Here is an 18,973-nt window from a genome sequence, read left to right on the forward strand (position 1 = left end):
AAAAAAAAACAAACAAAATAGAACAAAAACAAATTGAAGAGTAACAAAGACCGGAAATGCATTGTTAATGTGTTTGATTAATTCCTTTTGCCTTACTCCTTTGTAAGAGTTAAAAGTTTTTTTCTTTTCTTTTCCTTTGTAAAAGTAAGATATATAATACACTAAATACTGAACATTTATGCTGACAAACTTGGAGAATTGTTGGAATTATCAGGTGGTCTATCAATGCTTCCTTTGGAGAAGTAAAACCAAACAAAACATATAAATTACTCAGGAGTATAATCTACTCGGTATATCTTACATTGTGATTTATGAATGCTTTTGTTATATTGATTTGTTCTTTGTCACTTTGCTTGCTTTTCATTAGGATTTTTAGTGGTGGCTATAATTTTTATAGACAGCAGAATCTATATCACTGGTATCTGATCAACTGTCACATTTCCAATGGAGTAAAAAATGTTGATGACCTCTCCCTTCTCATATTGCTATTATTACATAAAGAATCTTTTGGAATAAATTAATTACAGCTTTGCATAGAAATATGTGTTCTTATAAAATAGAAGTAGTATCTGTTTCCTTAAGATACACTTTTGGTTTCCTTGTTATTTTGTTATTTTTTATTATTAAAATAAGCCATTTTCTTCTAAGCTTAGGCAATCATTTGTTATTCCATTTCATATGTTTTTTTCTTTCACATTTTGCTACCGAAAGTGTTTATGTACATAAACACACACACACACACACACACACACACACACACACACACACAGCTACGTATTTCCTTTAAAAGTCAGTAGGTGTCTGGTTAGTAAGTTATAAGAAATCTTTATCCTTGTCATCTCAAAAGAGAAACAATACCAATTCCAAATAGGAAACATAGTTTATTTGTATATGTCTAACCTTCTAAATAATCTCTGACTGTGATAAAACTGAGTTTTTTGGAAGATATTTTGACTTAAGTATATATAGAATTGCAATCCTTTCATTTTTGGAATAACATGATTTAAATTTCCAAACCAATCATTAGAAAGGAACACACCAAAAATTGGATAGTTTTTGTACTTTTAAAACAGGTATATAAGAAATAAATATTTATGTACGTATTACAAGTTTATATCTTATGAAATCAGTTAAAACGAGTGGAAACAATAGTTTCATAGTGTTAAAACATGTTATTGCATAGGAACATATTCTTTTGTTGCATCTTTATAAAAGAAAATATAGAAAAAAAGTAAATCGATGCATACACACACAACACACACATACACATTCACTCTCTAAAATGAAATTTCCATACTTTTTCCAAGTCTGTTGAAATTTTTAAACCTCTGGGCAGTCCAGAAAAATATAGAAACTCTTATGGAAAATTCTACTTCTCCCTTATTTAAAATATAATGTTAAAAGATAATAGAAGTCACTCACTGTTAGACTATAACTCAATTATGTATTTCTTTCATTTTGCCTTTTCCTCAGTTCCTTTCTATAGCAAAGCCAACTGAAGTTATTTCAGCAATAACTATTATATTTCAATACAAGATAAAATAGACATTTCACTTCTGAGTCTTTTTATGTCTCTTCTTTTATTCTCTTCTGAAGCTCATGGTGTCTACCACTGTGCTTAACTAAAATCCATACTGTCTACCAAAATTTATATCTTTATTATATATTTGTACACCAAATTAACATAATTTATACTTTATAATAACATACATTAATTTATAAATAAAAGAGAATATCAGAACAGATTTTCTCTTGTGAACTTAAGAAATAACTAAACACAAATACACATGATGGAAAAAATATCTATGAGAATGCAGATTGTGATAAATAATTAAATTGAAATCCACCTAAGGCAGGTTGGTCAATTGGCTCACAAGTATAAGAGAAGACTATTAGTGTAGTAATAATCTAGATTTATTCTTTGACAGCAGTCAATCTTTTAACATGTTTTCTTTGTTGATGAAGTCTCAATGTCTTTATTTTTACTTTTTGTTTAAGCTCTAGAAATTTTTCCATGCACATACTAAATAGAAACTAGAAAATCAAGGCTGTAAAAATACTCCCAGTTATTTAGTTTAGCTTTATCCCAGAAACATACATTTTTTTTCTGTATTTATTTCTTTTTGTTTAGACATCTCTAAATCTTGGTTTTCTACTCTTGCCTTGGTCAGTACTTGTTGTGTTTTGCTTCACAATATTATATGTAGCTCCCAACAGGTCTTCCGAGCATCGTTCTCTCACTTACCTGAAACCTGTCATTTACATCACAGGAATTATCATACAAATTCTTCTCTCAGGTCTCCTTAAAAAGTTAGCCCATTTACTCTTTCCCTTCGAAAATAAATTCTTACCTCACTAGAAAAATGGAGATTTTCCTTCTTTCAAATATTGCTAGTACTTTAAAATGTAACATTGCATTTTATATAACTATTAAAGATTAAATAAAGGTTTATGTATATAATAAGCACATATATTTAATCTTTAATAGATATGTAAATTATGTATATAATAAACATATATATATATACATATATATATATATAATAAACATATATATTGAGAGAGAGGGAGGAGGGAAGAGAGGAGAGTGTTGGTGTATAAGCAATACATAATAGGTGTAAACATATATTTAATGGCTCCAGGATCAAGAAAAAATGTTTCCTGATCATCATAATGGCTTTTCTTAAAGACCCTAAGATGCTTAGTTTCTTTGAAAGTTCATGTAAAAGGCTAGAAAATCCTAGATTTGATTAAACTCTTTTTTTTTAACCTCTGTCGGAGATTGAGTTAAATATGAAGCCAACAGAAAAATACTACACTCATTTCTCCTCAGTGGAATAATCAGATACATCCAGAGCACAATCTACAACTCCATAGGAAGACAGCTATCATTCCCATTCTCAATTTCTTCATTTGTCAAACGGTAATAATAATATTTACTACATGGGATAATGAAGAAATGAAATGAGATGAAGTGTATTATTTTAGTAACTAAAGAAAGAAATAAAATCATGTTATTTCCTATTCCCCTGCTCTTCTTCCTTCACCAGTCTTTTTGTAGGAATATTCAAAACTGCTGTATTCAGGCGATTTTTTATGGTCTTCCATTTTTGAAAGCAAACAAAGAAGCAACGTACACTCAGTAGAACTACATCACAGCTCAGGTTTGCAAGAAGTCTGGATTTCTCACTAGCCCTATGGCCTTTGACAAGGTCACTTAACCTCTTTCAACCTGTTTTCCCTCTGTACAATATAATTAATAACATCTACCTTGCAGTTGTGTATTGAAGGTTAGAAATATATGGAATGTGCTTAATCATGACATGTAATTCTGTTAGTTAAGAAGTGATAGCTCCTCCTATATCCAGAAACATTTTATGAAAAGAAAATGTGTTTTACTCTTTCTTCTTGCACATCTATCTTGAAATTATATATAAAGTTAGTTTGGAATGGCCCTAGTTTGAGAAATGAGGAATAGAGAATATATATATATGCTATATTTATACCTATTAGACACTTTAATAAGAGTATACTTAAAAGTCTTTTACTAGCGAGTTACATCAAAAATATATATCTTAATTTCTAATGTTAATAAATAGTTTAATTTATTAAGATGAATCAGCTGAACCAATAAGAATTAAAACTATAATTTTAATGTGTAGCCTTAGGAACAAATAAGCTAATAGGATGTACATGTCTATTCTGATGGAATAGTATAGACAGATGTATAGGTAAAAGCATCTCCCATTTTTGATGACAGATGAGTATGATATTTTTGGCTAATAGTGATCATTGGCCATTTCTATACTGAGAGAAGATCCCCAGGCTTCAAAGAATATCTTGCGTCAGAACCTAGGATGGAAGATGCAGACAAATCCAGTGCTTGGCTTCACAGTTTATTCTTTGTTTAGTTACCTAAATGCATTTGTCTCCCTTTTAAAATCCTGGTATTAGGATAATCTTATATAATTTGCTTAGGCAGGATTTCCATAAATTCTTTTTCTCTGTTTTTATTACTTTATTCATTTCAGCAGCCAGATGAAAAACAATTATTACTGTATTAAGTTTGATTTGTTATCCCAATTTTGACACAGTGTTTTTTTTTTTTAACTTTCCAATCTTAATATACGACCATACCTCTCACTTCACGTATTAGCATGTTATATTTGGCCTGTCATTCTTTCCCAGTGCCCTAATTCCCTGTATTACATTCTTAGTAATATATGTATTAGTGAAAGTGTTGAGGGTTGTATGGATCCAAAAGAAGGATCAGGTGAATGTTACAGGCCCCCCACAGCTACCAGAAAAAAAATGTATACACAACACAATTTTATCTAACATTGCGGAGGTAAGAGCTACCTTCAAGCTTATTTTGGATAGCCTGAGAAGACAGAAACCCCATGTTAACATTGCTGCACATAGATAATTTTGCAATGTTACAAATTAGTTTAAAGCACAAGACTCCAAATCAGAGAAAAATACTCTTCTTCTTACGAACTGAATAAACTTGTTCTTATCAATTCACCTGTGTCTTACATAACTCATCAGTCAAACGAGGTGGTTGGTTCACTTGGTGTATGGATTCTCCTTAGCTCCAATTATTAAAGATTTCAGAATCCCAACTGCCAAAGGCTGTTGTTTCATAAGTATGAACCCCGTCAGTATATGTCTTATCCATCTATAGAGGTTTGATATCTCATGCATTGAGCCTTAAAATATACTTCAAGGATGTATTTTCATCAGAAAATGATCATATTATTACACCTTAGGCTAGATAAATAAATTATATAGAGGATAGGCAGATGGATAGATTGTCAAAATAGGGAACCAGGGAATTAATTGCAAAGTTTTAAACATCTTCTAGATACTATTTATCTAATTTGATCCTCTCAAATTTTTTGTGTGATAGCACAATTTTATTCTATATATAAAGGAATTGAATATCAGAGACATTAAGTGACATTCTCATAGTTATATGAACATGAGTCAATATGTGGCAGAGACGGGATTCAGACCTATCATCATCATTTTCCATCACCAAATTTTCCTGAAAAGAGTATTTGATTAAAAGTAAAAATAAAATTGTGAGGAATAATAATGAACAGGGTGTGATGCTCCTTTTTCTTTAATAATTGAACAGTTGTAAGAAAATGGTAATGGAGGGGCATAAAACTTAGTTTGGGAAATGGTTGGACTTTCTGCCTTCAAGTGTGTGTGTGTATGTGTGTGCACGCGCGCATGCACGCATTTACTATATACATATTAATTGAACATGACTATGTTACCAAATGCTCTATGGGTATTATTTTCTATTTTAAGTTGTTATTATCCTTTTGTTTATATTTTGATGTTACTTTTAACGTAGGATTTTTCAACACATAGTAGCCATTTATCAGCATCACATGCAATTACCTGTGGTGGAAGCAGTGGCAGTCTTATAAAGGCAAGAAGCATACTCAAGTCATTGCATCTCCTCTGCATGTCATACTTGACCCACATCATTAATGCATGGAAGATGGTTTCTTCATCAGGGACATTTACATCATCGCTGGCCAGGAGTTTATGGAGCTCCTCAGCTGGAAGCAGTAAAAACTCTTGATTTCTCATAACTTCCATTATGTTTTCCTGCAGGGAGAAAACATCTTGGCATAAATTTGGCTTCACTTTGATTTAGCTAGCAAAGCATCTCAGAAAGAAATGAGAAAAGTCGTCAATAACCTTTGTTCTCATTATAACATAATCCTTGAGACTTAATCCTTCAGAAACTAGAAGCTGTTAAAATGAAAGCATTGTAATTGTAATTGAAGTGTAAATGTATCAGAGACAGCACAGATCTTGTAATAACTGGAGGATTATAATGTTGAGCTTTGTTATGCAGGCAGAATGTACTAAGTGATTAAATGTTCAAGTTTCAAGTGGACCTGCTATGTAAGATTTGGTGAATACGAAGAGAATAGCATTTCAGATTTTTTAAAGCTTGACTACCTATACATGAATCAGAAAGTGGGAATGAAACTACATAGAGAGTAAATGACACTATAAGATGCATCATTGTTTATTTAGAAGCAAAAAAAACACCCCAAAACAAACAAAAAAACTCCCAAAAAACAAAAAAAACAAATATAGCACAAATAGGCCAGAGAAGTCACAAAAGCACGTATGTTCCACCCTTTTATTATCTCTCATACCTCCCTCCTCTCATCACAATTTCTCTGGCTTAATTTAGATCCCCATTTATTTTCTTCCAGATTGCTGCCATAACCTTCTAATTACTCTGCCTGACTCTATTCTTAGCTTCTTTACTGCAGCCCCTATAATAATGATAGAATGTGTCTAAAACATAAAATGTATGCCATTACTCTGAAGTTTTGCTTAGTTTCGTTTGGTCTACTTTTGTTTTTTTGGTTCAAATCTCTTGGTTAACCACACTAGTTTTTTCTGGTCTGACCTCTTTCTGTTCTAAGACTACATGGCTTCACCTTATTTGTGTTCCAGTCACAAAAATTACTTACTCTTCTTTCAATTTCCATCCTGATTGACATGTCCTCCCTCTCTCCCTCTATCGCTTTAAAATGACTTTCATCCATGTTGTTTTCCTAATTTCTGTCATTTTCAAGACTCAATTCCAAATCTACTTGCTATATATGGGCTTCTCGAGCCCTCTGTCTGCTTTCATTTGATCTGGCTGCCCCATCCATCATGCCTCTGCAGTGCGTGGTATTTATATTTGAGACAGCAGTTACCAAACTGTGGCCTAATTTTCAGTGTACTTAGGGGGTCTCATCACAAACTGGAAGCTCCTTGAGACAAACACCTTGACAATTAACCTTATATATCTAGATCCTGGAACACAGCAGGTGAATAGTATATATTTATTGAATTGCTGTGTTGATGATCTTTGTAGAGAAGAATAAAATCTTGGAATTAGTACAGAACAGTGCAGTTTTTTCAAACACATTTTTAAAACGACTTGTCAAAAACTTTGTATTTTAGCAGACAGGCTTCAGGGGCTGATGTATGGTTAGGGAAGACAGATCTGACTGGTTGCCTCTTCTGTTCCACCTTCCTCTGTGTCTCAACTCCAACAAAGATATAAGTAAGGATTCTCAAATCACAGTTTTGGTAGAAATCTCAATACATGCCTATTAAAGAAAAAAATCTAAAAGAGATGGGACTAGATCTCTTCCCCAAAAGGCATTATGATTATCCTAAAGCTGAGTAGGAGATTCAGCAAGTGCCCATTACCGTGTATGTCAGAGCAAATCCAAACACATTTTCTAAGTCAGACCTAACCTGTATTAAGAGTATATCCTTGGTACTGAATCCAAGGCTTGAAATGCCTTCAGCTGTCACAAAAGCATGTCAACTTTTACTTTCATTCAGGTCATTTTTCATATTTATGTACATTTAATTGACATCACAGAATAGCTGATTTCCTGGAAATTTTTGTCCCCAGTGTTTCCTCTGTGCCTAATGTAGTACTATGTAAATTATTGATGTCCAGTAACTATTTACTGAAGTAACCAATAGAGTGTTCTGAGAAATAGTGCCACCAAGTTTCTCTAAAGAACTTGATAAAAAGTGAGATCGAGATGGCTTTGAAATCTTTGAAAGATGTTTTTGTCCATCTATTTTTTGAGTTACTGAAAAATCTATGCCTCTATTAAACTACACACAGAATTGTATAGCTAAACCAGCAGTATACAGTAAAGGGTGCCATAAAAAAGCAGTTCTATGAAACTCTTAGTGGTGTCTATCAAAGACATTGTTTAAGGCATATTTTGTTATATTTTACAGTGTCTCTTTATGATGACCCTTGGGAGAAATTTCCTACAGGTTTTAGTAGCAGGAATAATTGCACTTCTCCTGAGTAAATTGGTTTGCTTTTACTATGGATGTTGTAAATTATGAAATTGATCAGATTTCTCTTTTTATTTGGCCTTTAGAAAACTTAGAGTTAAATTGAAATCTATCTCATAGGAAGGCTATAGCCTTTTATAGTTTGATTTCTTTTTCAGATGCTCCAATAGGTGTCATTTAACATCACTACAGCAGAATTTTTTTCTTTTATTCCTGAATCTGATTTAGAGTATATTTTTATAATTTTATGTCTTTGCAAGGCATACTACATTTTTGGGAACAAGCCAGGTTTGAAAAAACTGCAGTAAATAAACTGGACATTAAGAGCTAGTAGCAGATATTACTGGATCTGTCACACTGTATAGTATGTTGTTTATTATTTTTCCTTTACATATTTTAGAGTTCTGAAGTTCTCTTTGCTCTTTTTTTGTTTTCTCCATCAAGTCCCCTTTTCATGATACACTGCCTAATAGTTTCCTGGTATTTTGTTTTTTGTTTTTTTTGTTTTTGTTTTTGTTTTTGTTTTTGCTTATTCTAGCTTCTGGTAATTGTTTTGATTTCATTATGTTCTATTCACTGAAGAAGAAAAGAATATAAATTCACACTAGTTTCCATACGTTGCTTGTGCACCTTAGCTAACTCCTTGTCAGAGAAGATCAAGTAATGAAAGGCATAAAAGTTCTTTGGCCTATTTACCTTTTGTGCAATAACTTTACTTTAAACTTATTCAATAATTCATTCTATATGGATTTACTGAACACATAACATATGGTCCCAGATAACTGTAGTAAGGAGAACAAAATGGATGTGCATCAAAAAGCATACCACACATGAGACACTATAAAACATGCAGTGCTTAGAAAATGACTTGCCAAGCAGGTTTCTCAAATGGGCCTAGAATATAGCTAGGAGTGTCAACTAGAAAATGGGAAATGGAAAGATATAGTATTACAACTAGAGGAAAGCATATAAACAAAGACATAATAGCAGGTAATATGGTATAAATTGCCATATTTGGAATGTCAATTTCACTGAGAATGAGAGAGAAATAATATTGAAAGTTTACTTTAGACCATATAATGGAATACACTTATTTTAAAGATTTGACAGTCTCTCCATTAAATAGTAATATATACACACAATTTTTACACATAGAGTGAAACATTTATTATAAAGAAGATTTTAGCACCGAATTTAAGTTGCCACTACATAAGACACAAATAATCTTAATTAATTAGAGCAAGACTAAATTTCACTATCTACTTTTTCCACTTCATAATATTTAAATAATTTGGCTAACTATAAAAATTATAATTTTTTTATTTGGAACAGAATTTCCTCACCATTTTTATTTAATTATTTCATGAATGTGACACAAATATTTTCTAATATTAATTTTCTTCTCTCCCTTAATTATATTATTGTCTTCCCTTAGCTTATTATTGGTTACATATCAATAATTAGTAATTGATTTGAAGTTCCAGTAGAAATTAATTTTTGACATAATTCTGAAGGTCAGTTAACAATTAATGGTAATATCAGGTCAAAATAATATAAGTAAATCTATTCAATTATCATATTTTAGTTATTGATGTAGTTAAAATTATGAGTATTAAATTGTAGTAAAATATTTTATTAATGTTCAAATAACTTTAACATAAACTTTAACATTGTTTACTTCATCAGCAGCTACTCCCAATGTAGTAGTACACTCTATGCATGGTAAACTATTATGGTTAACTCATAGAAACCACTGTTATGCACGTCTACTGAGTTAAAACTTATGTTTTACCATCTTGCACTTTGTGATCAGAGGTCAGTTAGAAGAACTTTCTTTTCTTTTATGAGTATTACTTTTTTTAATTTTTAAAAATTTTTAGAAAGAGAGAGAGAGATAGCGCACTAGCCAGAGAGAGGGGCAGAAGAAGAGAGAGAATCTCAAGTAGGCTCCAAGCCCAGTGCTCAGCGGGCTGACAGGGGGCTAGATCACACAACCCTGGGATCATGACCTGAGCCAAAATCAAGAGTTGGATGCTAAACTGACTGAGCCACCCAGGCACCCCACTTAGAAGAACCTCCTAATTGCTTTTTTAAGCATTATATTGGGAAGGTTAATCCTTTGCCAGACCACCACAGAATCTCTGGCTTGGTTCCAAATCACCAGAGGCCATAGAATTCATTGTCCATCTAAAATGTTATTGGTTAAAAAGATGAATTATTAGGAGACTCAGATTATCAAATAAATGAAAAACTGAAAGGTGAGCCTGAGAATTGGCTACATCCTCTGGCTGAGGCTTATTATATAGATATGGATTGCAAATGTTTGGTCTAAATTCTGAATTGAAGCAGAAGTTACATGATGCACCACCAGATCGAGTAGGGTCTCCTCAAACTTCATATCCACTTGAAAGCTCATGTGAGGTTTGGAAATAGGGTCATTGCAGATGTAAGTAGCTTAAGTTAAAATAAGGCCATACTGGATTAGAGTGGTCCCTAATCCAATTACTGGTATCCTAAAAGACAGAAACAGACATACAGTGAGAACACCACGTAAAGACAGAGGTGATCCAGAGGGAAGAAGGCCATGTGAGGGTGGAGATAAAAGTCATGCTGTCACTAGCCAAGGAATCCCAAGGATTGCTAGGAACCACCAGAATTTGGAAAAGTCAAGGGTGAATTCTTCTCTTGAACTTTCAGGGAGAGTATGGATCTGCTGACATCTTTATTTCAGACTTTTAGCCTCTAGAGCTATAAGAGAATAAATTTCTGTTGTTTTAAGCTACTCAGCTTTCAATACTTTGTTAAGGCAGCCGCAGGAAAATAATAAATATCATAAGAGAAAGTAAAAAAAAAAAATAGTTACATTAAAAACCCTTACATAAACCTAAGAAACTATTCCCAATCTTTTAAATTATAATTTCTAAGCTCTTTATTTTATAGATTGATGCCTTTAAGAAATATCAGGTTTCCAATTACCTAAAAGATTGTCAGGGTCAGGAAAAAGTGTTCTACTATTAGGATCCAGATCTCTCTCTCTTGTTCTCTCTCCCTCTCCCTCTCCCTCTCCCTCTCCCTCTCCCTCTCCCTCTCCCTCTCTCCCTTTCTACTGCCTCTAGAATTTAAACCTTCTAGAAGTGCAGGGCGGGGAGACATATCTCTTTCAATTATCAAGGGCTTCTTACATCAGCTACCTTGAAGTTACTACACTGATATACTGGTGTCAAGACTAACCCTTTCAAGTTAAAACCTTGGCTTTTGATTACATTCCCTGCCTGAATTTTTAATTTTTAATCCCAGTGTCAAAGTTGCTCTCTGAACTCTTTGAATACTACGTTAGAGTTCAAAGGGAATAGAGACTCATTAAGAGATAAATAACACCTTGTTATTTTACAGGGGAGAATGTTGAGGCTGGAGGGGCTCATATACAGTCATTTCATTAGTCACAATAGGTCTGGGATTAGGTACTCAGTCTCTTGTCCTATTATATTATCTGGGCTATCTATCCTTTGACTAAGTTCTCCTTCTGCTTCTTCTTTGTTCATCTAGTTTAGATTTCCCGTCTTACTTTGAACTATGCAACACATGTGCACCTTGATTCTTAAATGCTCACCTGAACTTTGTTTCCACCTCTTTTTGATATATCTGAGTTCCATGATGTGGCATGGTGATTATGGAGAGTCACATATTACTACTGACTTGGAGAGATGGTCAGGATTTAGATCCCAACCCTTGCTATCCACTCGTTGTGTGATTAAAAAGTTGGATTCATTGTGCGTAAATGGGATAAAAATGGTATCCACTGTATAGCATTGTTGTGAGGATTAAGAGTCAGGATTAAATTATGTTTACTTCTCTTAGAGAAGTAGCTGATACTTAGTAAGTGTTATATACGCATCAGCCATTACCATTCCATATCTGTGCCTACCCTTCCCTTTAGCCTCCTATTGTTAGCTGTATTGTCTACATTCACATTTCTGTATCTTCCCTATTTTCTTTACTGATTATGTAGTCAACAAAATTTTATCGAGTGTTTTTTTTTTTCTCTGCCTAGTATATTCACAATGCTAAAGAATACTGAGACTAAAAAATAAAAGTTTTGGCTCCTAAAGAACGTACTTTTTAATGAGAAGGAAAATATGATATTATAAGATATTTTATCACAAGAGAGAAAAAATGGAGAATTTAATGGAGTCAAAGTTATAAGAATACAAGCGAAGTAAATGAGGTCAAGGAGGAGTGTGAGTTCGGAAATATACACACCTTTCCTCTCTGGAATAGCAATTCCCAAGACAAGGAAATGTTTCTCATGGAATCACAGATTCACAGAGCACCAAAGACATGTTGCTGTCATGTGATCTAATTCTCATATCATTATCTAGCATGGAGAATTACTTTTTTTAAAAATAATGTTTATTTTTGAGAAAGACAGACTATAAGCAGAATAGGGGCAGAGAGAGAGGGAGACACAGAATCTGAAGTAGGCTCTAGTCTCCAAGCTGTCAGCACAAAGCCTGACATAGGGCTCAACACCATGAGTGAGATCATGACCTGAGCTGAAGTCGGACACTTAACCCATTGAGCCACCCAGGTGCCCCCAGCATCAGGAATTTCTATGACCTCAGATAATCTCAAATTGGAAACAATCTTTGAAGCTACTTAGTTTAATGTATAGTCTATGTACTTTTCTGTGCACTGTCCACCAAATGAGGATTTTCAATGATTGGAAACACATTACCCTATAAGAAAGCCCATATCATTGCTGAATAGCTCTGGCAGAAAATTGCCCTCATTTAAACATTTGTTTTTGTTAATGTTAATTTGTTTTTGAGAGACAGAGAGGGAGAAGGAGAGAGGGAAAGAGAGCATAAGTTGGGGAGGGGAAGAGACAGAGGAAGACACAGAATCCAAGGCAGGCTCCAGGCTCTGGGCAGTCAGCACAGACCCCTACATGGGGCTCAAACCCATGAACCACGAGATCATGACCTAAGCTGAAGTCGGATGCTTAACCAACTGAGTCACCCAGGCGCCCCGGAAAATTGCCCTCATTTTGAAGTAAAAACTGCCTTCTTATAATATTCTTACATTAATTCCAAGGCAAATCTATTTTTTAGTCTATTGATCAGCATTTCAAATAGTGAGGATTATATTTTTCTCTCTTATGACTTTTAAAGGCTACAGAACTATCATTGTTTAATCTTTCTAAGGGATCCTAATCTTCAAAACCAAGAAGCTATGCTAGAGCAGACCTGCATTCTTTTCTTTATTCCTTCAGAAATGAGAACAAATAAAATGAAAATAAAAAATATTCTTACAGGGGGTACCTGGGTGGCTCAGTTGGTTGAGCGTCTGACTTTGGTTCAGCTCATGATCTCATGACTAGTGGGTTCGGACCCTGCATCTGGCTCTGTGCTGACAGCTCAGAGCCTGGAGCCTGCTTTGGATTCTGTGTCTCCCTCTCTCTCTGCTCCTCCCCCACTCACACTCTGTCTCTCTCTCAAAATAAATAAACATTAAAACATTTAAAAATATATTCTTACAGACTCTGCGTTGTTCATTTACATATAACTTTTTTAAACTTTCCCAAAGACATTTTCCAAATAAAGGCAACATAAATATTAAACAATCATTGCATAAAAATCTAATTTCAATCATATATATGTATATGTATAGGTAGATATATAATTTTTGTTATTCAAATAAAACAAGGAAAAGAAATATTCAAAGAGTTGTCAATGTATATAATTGACAGTGTTTTTCTTACCAATTTTGTCAGTGCTTTGGAAATGACTATGGGTGATGGGCATTGAGGAAGGCACTTGTTGGGATGAGCACTGGGTGTTGTATGGAAACCAATTTGACAATAAATTATATTTAAAAAATTATATATCAAACCCTTCCTTAATAATAGCAGTAAGCATTAATGGCCACACCTGTATATGGATCCTCTTCTGAGTTTTCTTTAGCTACAGATAAATTATCAAGATCCAAATCTGCAAAACTACAGGGAATGGTTGCATTTTCATTATTAATTATTTTCCCTTTATTAAGTGTGGTTACTTAACTGGTTGTAACTACCCTCCCAAATATTAGAGTATCAATGTTAAATAGAAGCCTTTTATAATAATTCTAAAATTGTATCCATTGTCAGAAATGATTTCTGATGGTCATCTTTCAAGATTATTGTATCAGACAAAAGATAGTTTCATTATTTTAAATTCCTTAAAAAATATATGAGTCTATGACTGGAAGTCTTTTCTGAAAAAATATTGCTAAAGAGTTAAGATAACTTGGAAATTATAGTGGAAAAAGCGATAATTATTCAACAGGAAGGATTGGAGAACATCCTTTTCTAATACTCTCTAGTCAAGATTTCTCAGGAAAAGTCACTTAATTATTCTAAGATACCATCTTCTCACCTCGAAAATGGGTTCTGGAAAAACACCTAGCCTATAAACCTTTTCTAATTTGTTTTCTAGCACATTGATCTTAGAAGGAAATAATTCCTAAACTTTACAATGTTATACAAATGAAATGCAAGTATCTTCATGGGATTCTTTAACCCTTGTAATAATTTGGCTTGCTTTTGATACTGGAGATAATTATTCAAACTTAAATATGTGATATATTATCTACTAATATGTAGGAAAAGGGAGAAGGGAGCATATACAAATCACTTATAAACATCACTACCAGGAATAGCCCAGGCAGCTAAACAGTTCTACTTCCTTTTTTTTTTTTTTTTTTTTTTTTGGTTTAATGGAAAAGTAATTGTTCCAAAACATATTAATTACTTTGCAAATTGTGAAACACTGTAATTATGTATGCATAAATTATTAGAGTAGTAGTATTGATTTTTGTAACTTAATATTAGGTACATATACTCCTTGGTAGAGCCCAAACCTATCTTTCCCCCCTCCCTTTGTAAATTGCTTTCCATTAGTATTTGCCAAGTTTCTTTTGGGTGTCTTATAGAAATCACTGAGAAAGGTAGCAGATGAAAAAAAAAAAGAGGAACATGAAAATCTCTGCACAATCTTTATAAGAGGCACATATTTGTGCCAGCCCACGGGAGAAATGGTAATATTGCCAATTAAATCTGGAGGTAACAGCATACCTATGAATTCAAAGCTGTTTCTTTTCACTGTAGCAAAATGTCCAGAACACCTGATCACATAAACTTTTTCTTAAAGGAGTTACAATGCCTCATAAAAACATTAAAATAATGATCCTCTACAACTTTTCTAGAAAAACAGAATTTTAACATAAGATAGTATTTCTGTCTTCCTTACAAGGACATCTTGCAGAAAATTGGCTGTACGAATCTTCTTTGGTGCATAAAAATGTGTATTTTATCAGGTAGTGCTCATTCTGTGCTTACAGAAAATTGAAAGAAAGTTTATCCCTTATCTTAACAGAAAACAATTTTTTTCAGGACCAAAAAAGGATTGTTTTGTCAACCTGTATTTATATAGTCTTTTGTTCTTATGCATGTAAACATAAATGATGCATCAGGAAAGACTGTTATATGCATAATCTAAAATAGCCTGACAGTTGGGGTAAAAAGTATGCGTAGAACATAACGGAAGAGTGAGTATGGAAGTTGCTTACATAACCACATTGATTAGTTTGCAGTTAAGAACAGCATTAACATTCTGGAACAAAGAATACATTACAATTTTGCAATCTTAAGGTTTAAATGGTCTCTACAGAAGCATGTAAAATTTTAATTATAATTGTGCATGCATTTATTGCTTAATAAAAGGATTTAGACTATTTCCCTTCTGGGGTGGACTAATTTACTAGCTGCTTTAAACCAATGTTAAAAATTACAGAATAGTATATTCTCTTATATTTAACATCTATAAAAAATTTCTAAACAACAGACATAATTGTAATCATTGTCAAAAAATCAAGTAAAAATCAAAAGCAAGCTATAAAAATTCTTCCCAAGAAAACTGTAAAATGGAAATTAACGAAAGAGAATACTTTATGTAAAACAATTGGAAGAAAGAGGATAATCCCTTTAGTATTTATGTAAATGTATAATAAATTTTCCTCCAGTTTGCCAAATAATAATTTAGTGCATGCCATTAATTTATCTCTCAGCAAATAAAATAGCCCTTAGCTACATTACAACATATATGTTTACATACAATGCATTACATATGAAAGTTGGTGCCAAACTAAGTCCATGGAATATTATTATATTTTATAAATAAAATGTAGTAAAAAGAGGCAAGTATTTTACCCTGAAAAGTTAGATGTTCATACTTCTCATATGCTATATACATTGGCATCCCAGGGTTTCTATATGAAGTAACTATTCATTATTTCTAAAACAAAAGCTAAATATACATTTTTGCATTTGATAAAGCTATTAAATAATCTTTTTTTCTGTTTATTTAAAGTAAAAAGAATGATAAACTTGTATATTTGTTTCCTCTTGCTCCTGTAACAAATAACCACAAATGTTGCGGCTTAAAAAAACACCCATTTATGACTTTATGATCTCACAATTCTGTAGTCCAGGCAAGGTGTGGCTCTGTTGGTGTGCTATTTCAGATTTCACAAAGCCAAAATTAAAATGTTGGCAAGGCTCCTTCACTTTCGGTCTTTGAGAGTGAATCTGTTTGAAGCGCATTCATAGAATTCAGTTCTATGTGGTTGTGGGACAGAGATCCCCATTGCCTTCTTGGCTGTTGCCTGAAGGTCATTCTCAGCTTCCTGCATTACTGAGCATGTCCCTTCCTCCATCTTTAAATACAGCAAAAGCAGGCTGAATCCCTACATTTCAAATCTCTCCTGCCTCTCCTTCTGCCTCATGTCTCTTCTTTCTTATTCTGCCACATCTCTGTGACTGACTCTTCTGGCTTCCTCTTCTACATTTAGGCACTCATGCCATTATGCTTGAATAATCCTAGATAATCACTCTGTATTGAACTCAATTAGTTACCTCAATTCCATCTGCAAAGTATCTTCACAGCAATACCTAGACTAGTATTTGATTAAATAACCAGGGAATTTTTACAAAGAGAGGAATCCAACAAAGGGGCTCTAAAAAAGTAGGAAAGCAGCCCCTGGCTATTGCTCATGGTCCTTTGGTGATGGACCCCTCACACAGTGAGGTGTATCGGATGGAGCTCTAGGTTAGCCTTCGGTGAGTGCCAGGCAAAGACAGACTTCTGGCAATTCAGTGGATATTCAGGCTTATGGCTTTAGTGAAAAAGTGTGGACAGCCTTTTCAAATGGCTTCATCTAATAGCCTCATGAAAACTTTGAGACTGAGTCTGCTGTCAAAATGAAGGAGGTAATCTTATTAAACTTAGTGAGGCTAAGTATTCCCAGTGAGCTGTCAGAGACCAGGCCCATGCATGATCCAGGAGGTCTCTATACTTGAGTTCCCATTGGGCCAGTGGAGACAGTGGCTTCTCTGCAGCTATGCCTAAGAAGTAGGTGGGCACTCCTGAGACCAACTCATGAAGACGCAAGACTCTAGCCAGGCCAGGTGTCACCCCGCCCTGTATGTACTATTTCCACTTCACTAGAGGAGACTCATGAGCTTCCTGTATCAGACAAATTGAGTCCTCTGTTAAGATCTATGACATGATTGGGATTTCTGGTAGTAAAACTACTTCACAACTATGAGTCATTTGCTTACTATCTGCTGAGCTTCTCTGATGGCTCTTTCCAATTAAGTTCTACTGAGATGGAATGAGGTGTGGCTACCATCCAACCTGAGAGATCTGTCCCTTGAAGATTGTGAGAAAAGACCTGTGGCACAATGACCAGAGCTTCATGGGGTACAGATGGCTCTCTAGGCCACCACAGCAAATGTGCCATGTTAGTTTCACTGAATCATGGGCTATGGCTAATGGTCTGGTTGTATGGTAAGGTCAGTGACAAGCCTCAGACTGGCATATAAAACAGGCCTTCTCACCTCTCTGTGGGGACCAGAGATTTAGATACAATTGTATCTTTTTGTTAACCATGTAGATGCTCACCAGAAAGTTTCTTACATAGAAAAAAGAGAACATAACCAATGGGCAGGCCATATTTGTCATCTAAACATAGAGAATGAATTATTTTTTCCCCAGAACAAACAGATGTGCTGGGATCCATGGAGGATATCACATGGAAATTCAGACAACATCCCAAACTGAGCCTATGGACTGCCTCTTCTGTCAGAAGCTGCCAGAACAGCATGGAAAAGCTGAATCACCTACCAGACTCTGGCCAAGAGTAATAATTCTACTCAGGGACAGATTCTTTGAGCCAATGGGCCAGGAAGATCTTTTCAGGAAGAATGTTGGGTCTGTCACCCCATATGGAGGAGGTTCTACTGGATCTTGAATGTAGTGTGAAACTTTCTCCAGGTTTGGTCTGGTCATTCCTGCCTGTACATTCCACTGACTTAGGCCACACTATGTGGGCCCTATAAGATAATATTTATTTCTCATTTGGGTTTCCTAAATACATTGCATCTAATACCAGCCCTGAAATTTGCAGCCCAACTTATACCCCCGTAGGTCTAATCACAGGGCATATGATATACTCACGATGCTGTGTATCATTCACAAGCCACAGGGGAAGTTAAGTGTTTTAATGGAAAATAGCAGTAAGGTATAAAGGGCTGATGGGAAGGAACAAGAAAACCCCAGCCTGGACCATGAATTTCAGGTGAGTAGTCTGGAGCAATGCAGTAACTATATAAAATAGTACTTCCCATTTGCCCTGCATGTTTGACCAGGCTGTCTGTCCCCTTATTTCAATTGTACACCCCATTTTTACAGCTATTGACACCTTGGACTTTACGGGGGACTCTGCAAAATTCTTCCATCCTCTTTAGCGTCTTTACAAAAATTCAAATAGATGGGCAATCAGGATGGCTATCAAAATGCGAGAGATAGAGACAGTAATCTCCTTTTCCATTTTCCCTTCAGGTGTAGAGCTTGAAGTTTTACCTATAGAAACCTTGAAAAGAATGGCTATCAACTTGAGATCTCTAGTTCAAACATTGTTCCTTACGGTGGCCTTGCTACTGTGTTCTTGGTAACCCCAAGGGATGGATATCAGCATATAAAATAGATTTGTCTTTTCTTCCTAAGAAGACCTT

The 18,973-nt window shown here is 34.3% G+C and overlaps 1 protein-coding gene across 2 annotated transcripts in view; it reads right to left on the reverse strand.

Moving 5' to 3' along the window:
- KLHL1 (kelch like family member 1) overlaps nucleotides 1–18,973 on the reverse strand; it is a 355,150-nt gene that overhangs the window by 139,596 nt on the left and 196,581 nt on the right. For both annotated transcript variants that reach the window (XM_042957768.1, XM_042957762.1), the window contains one exon: nucleotides 5,413–5,625. In XM_042957768.1, coding sequence (XP_042813702.1) covers nucleotides 5,413–5,625 — 213 coding nt within the window. The remainder of the gene's footprint in view (nucleotides 1–5,412; nucleotides 5,626–18,973) is intronic.

The sequence above is a fragment of the Panthera tigris genome, chromosome A1 (genome assembly GCF_018350195.1).
Source record: "Panthera tigris isolate Pti1 chromosome A1, P.tigris_Pti1_mat1.1, whole genome shotgun sequence".
NCBI classification, from domain to species: Eukaryota; Metazoa; Chordata; class Mammalia; order Carnivora; family Felidae; genus Panthera; species Panthera tigris.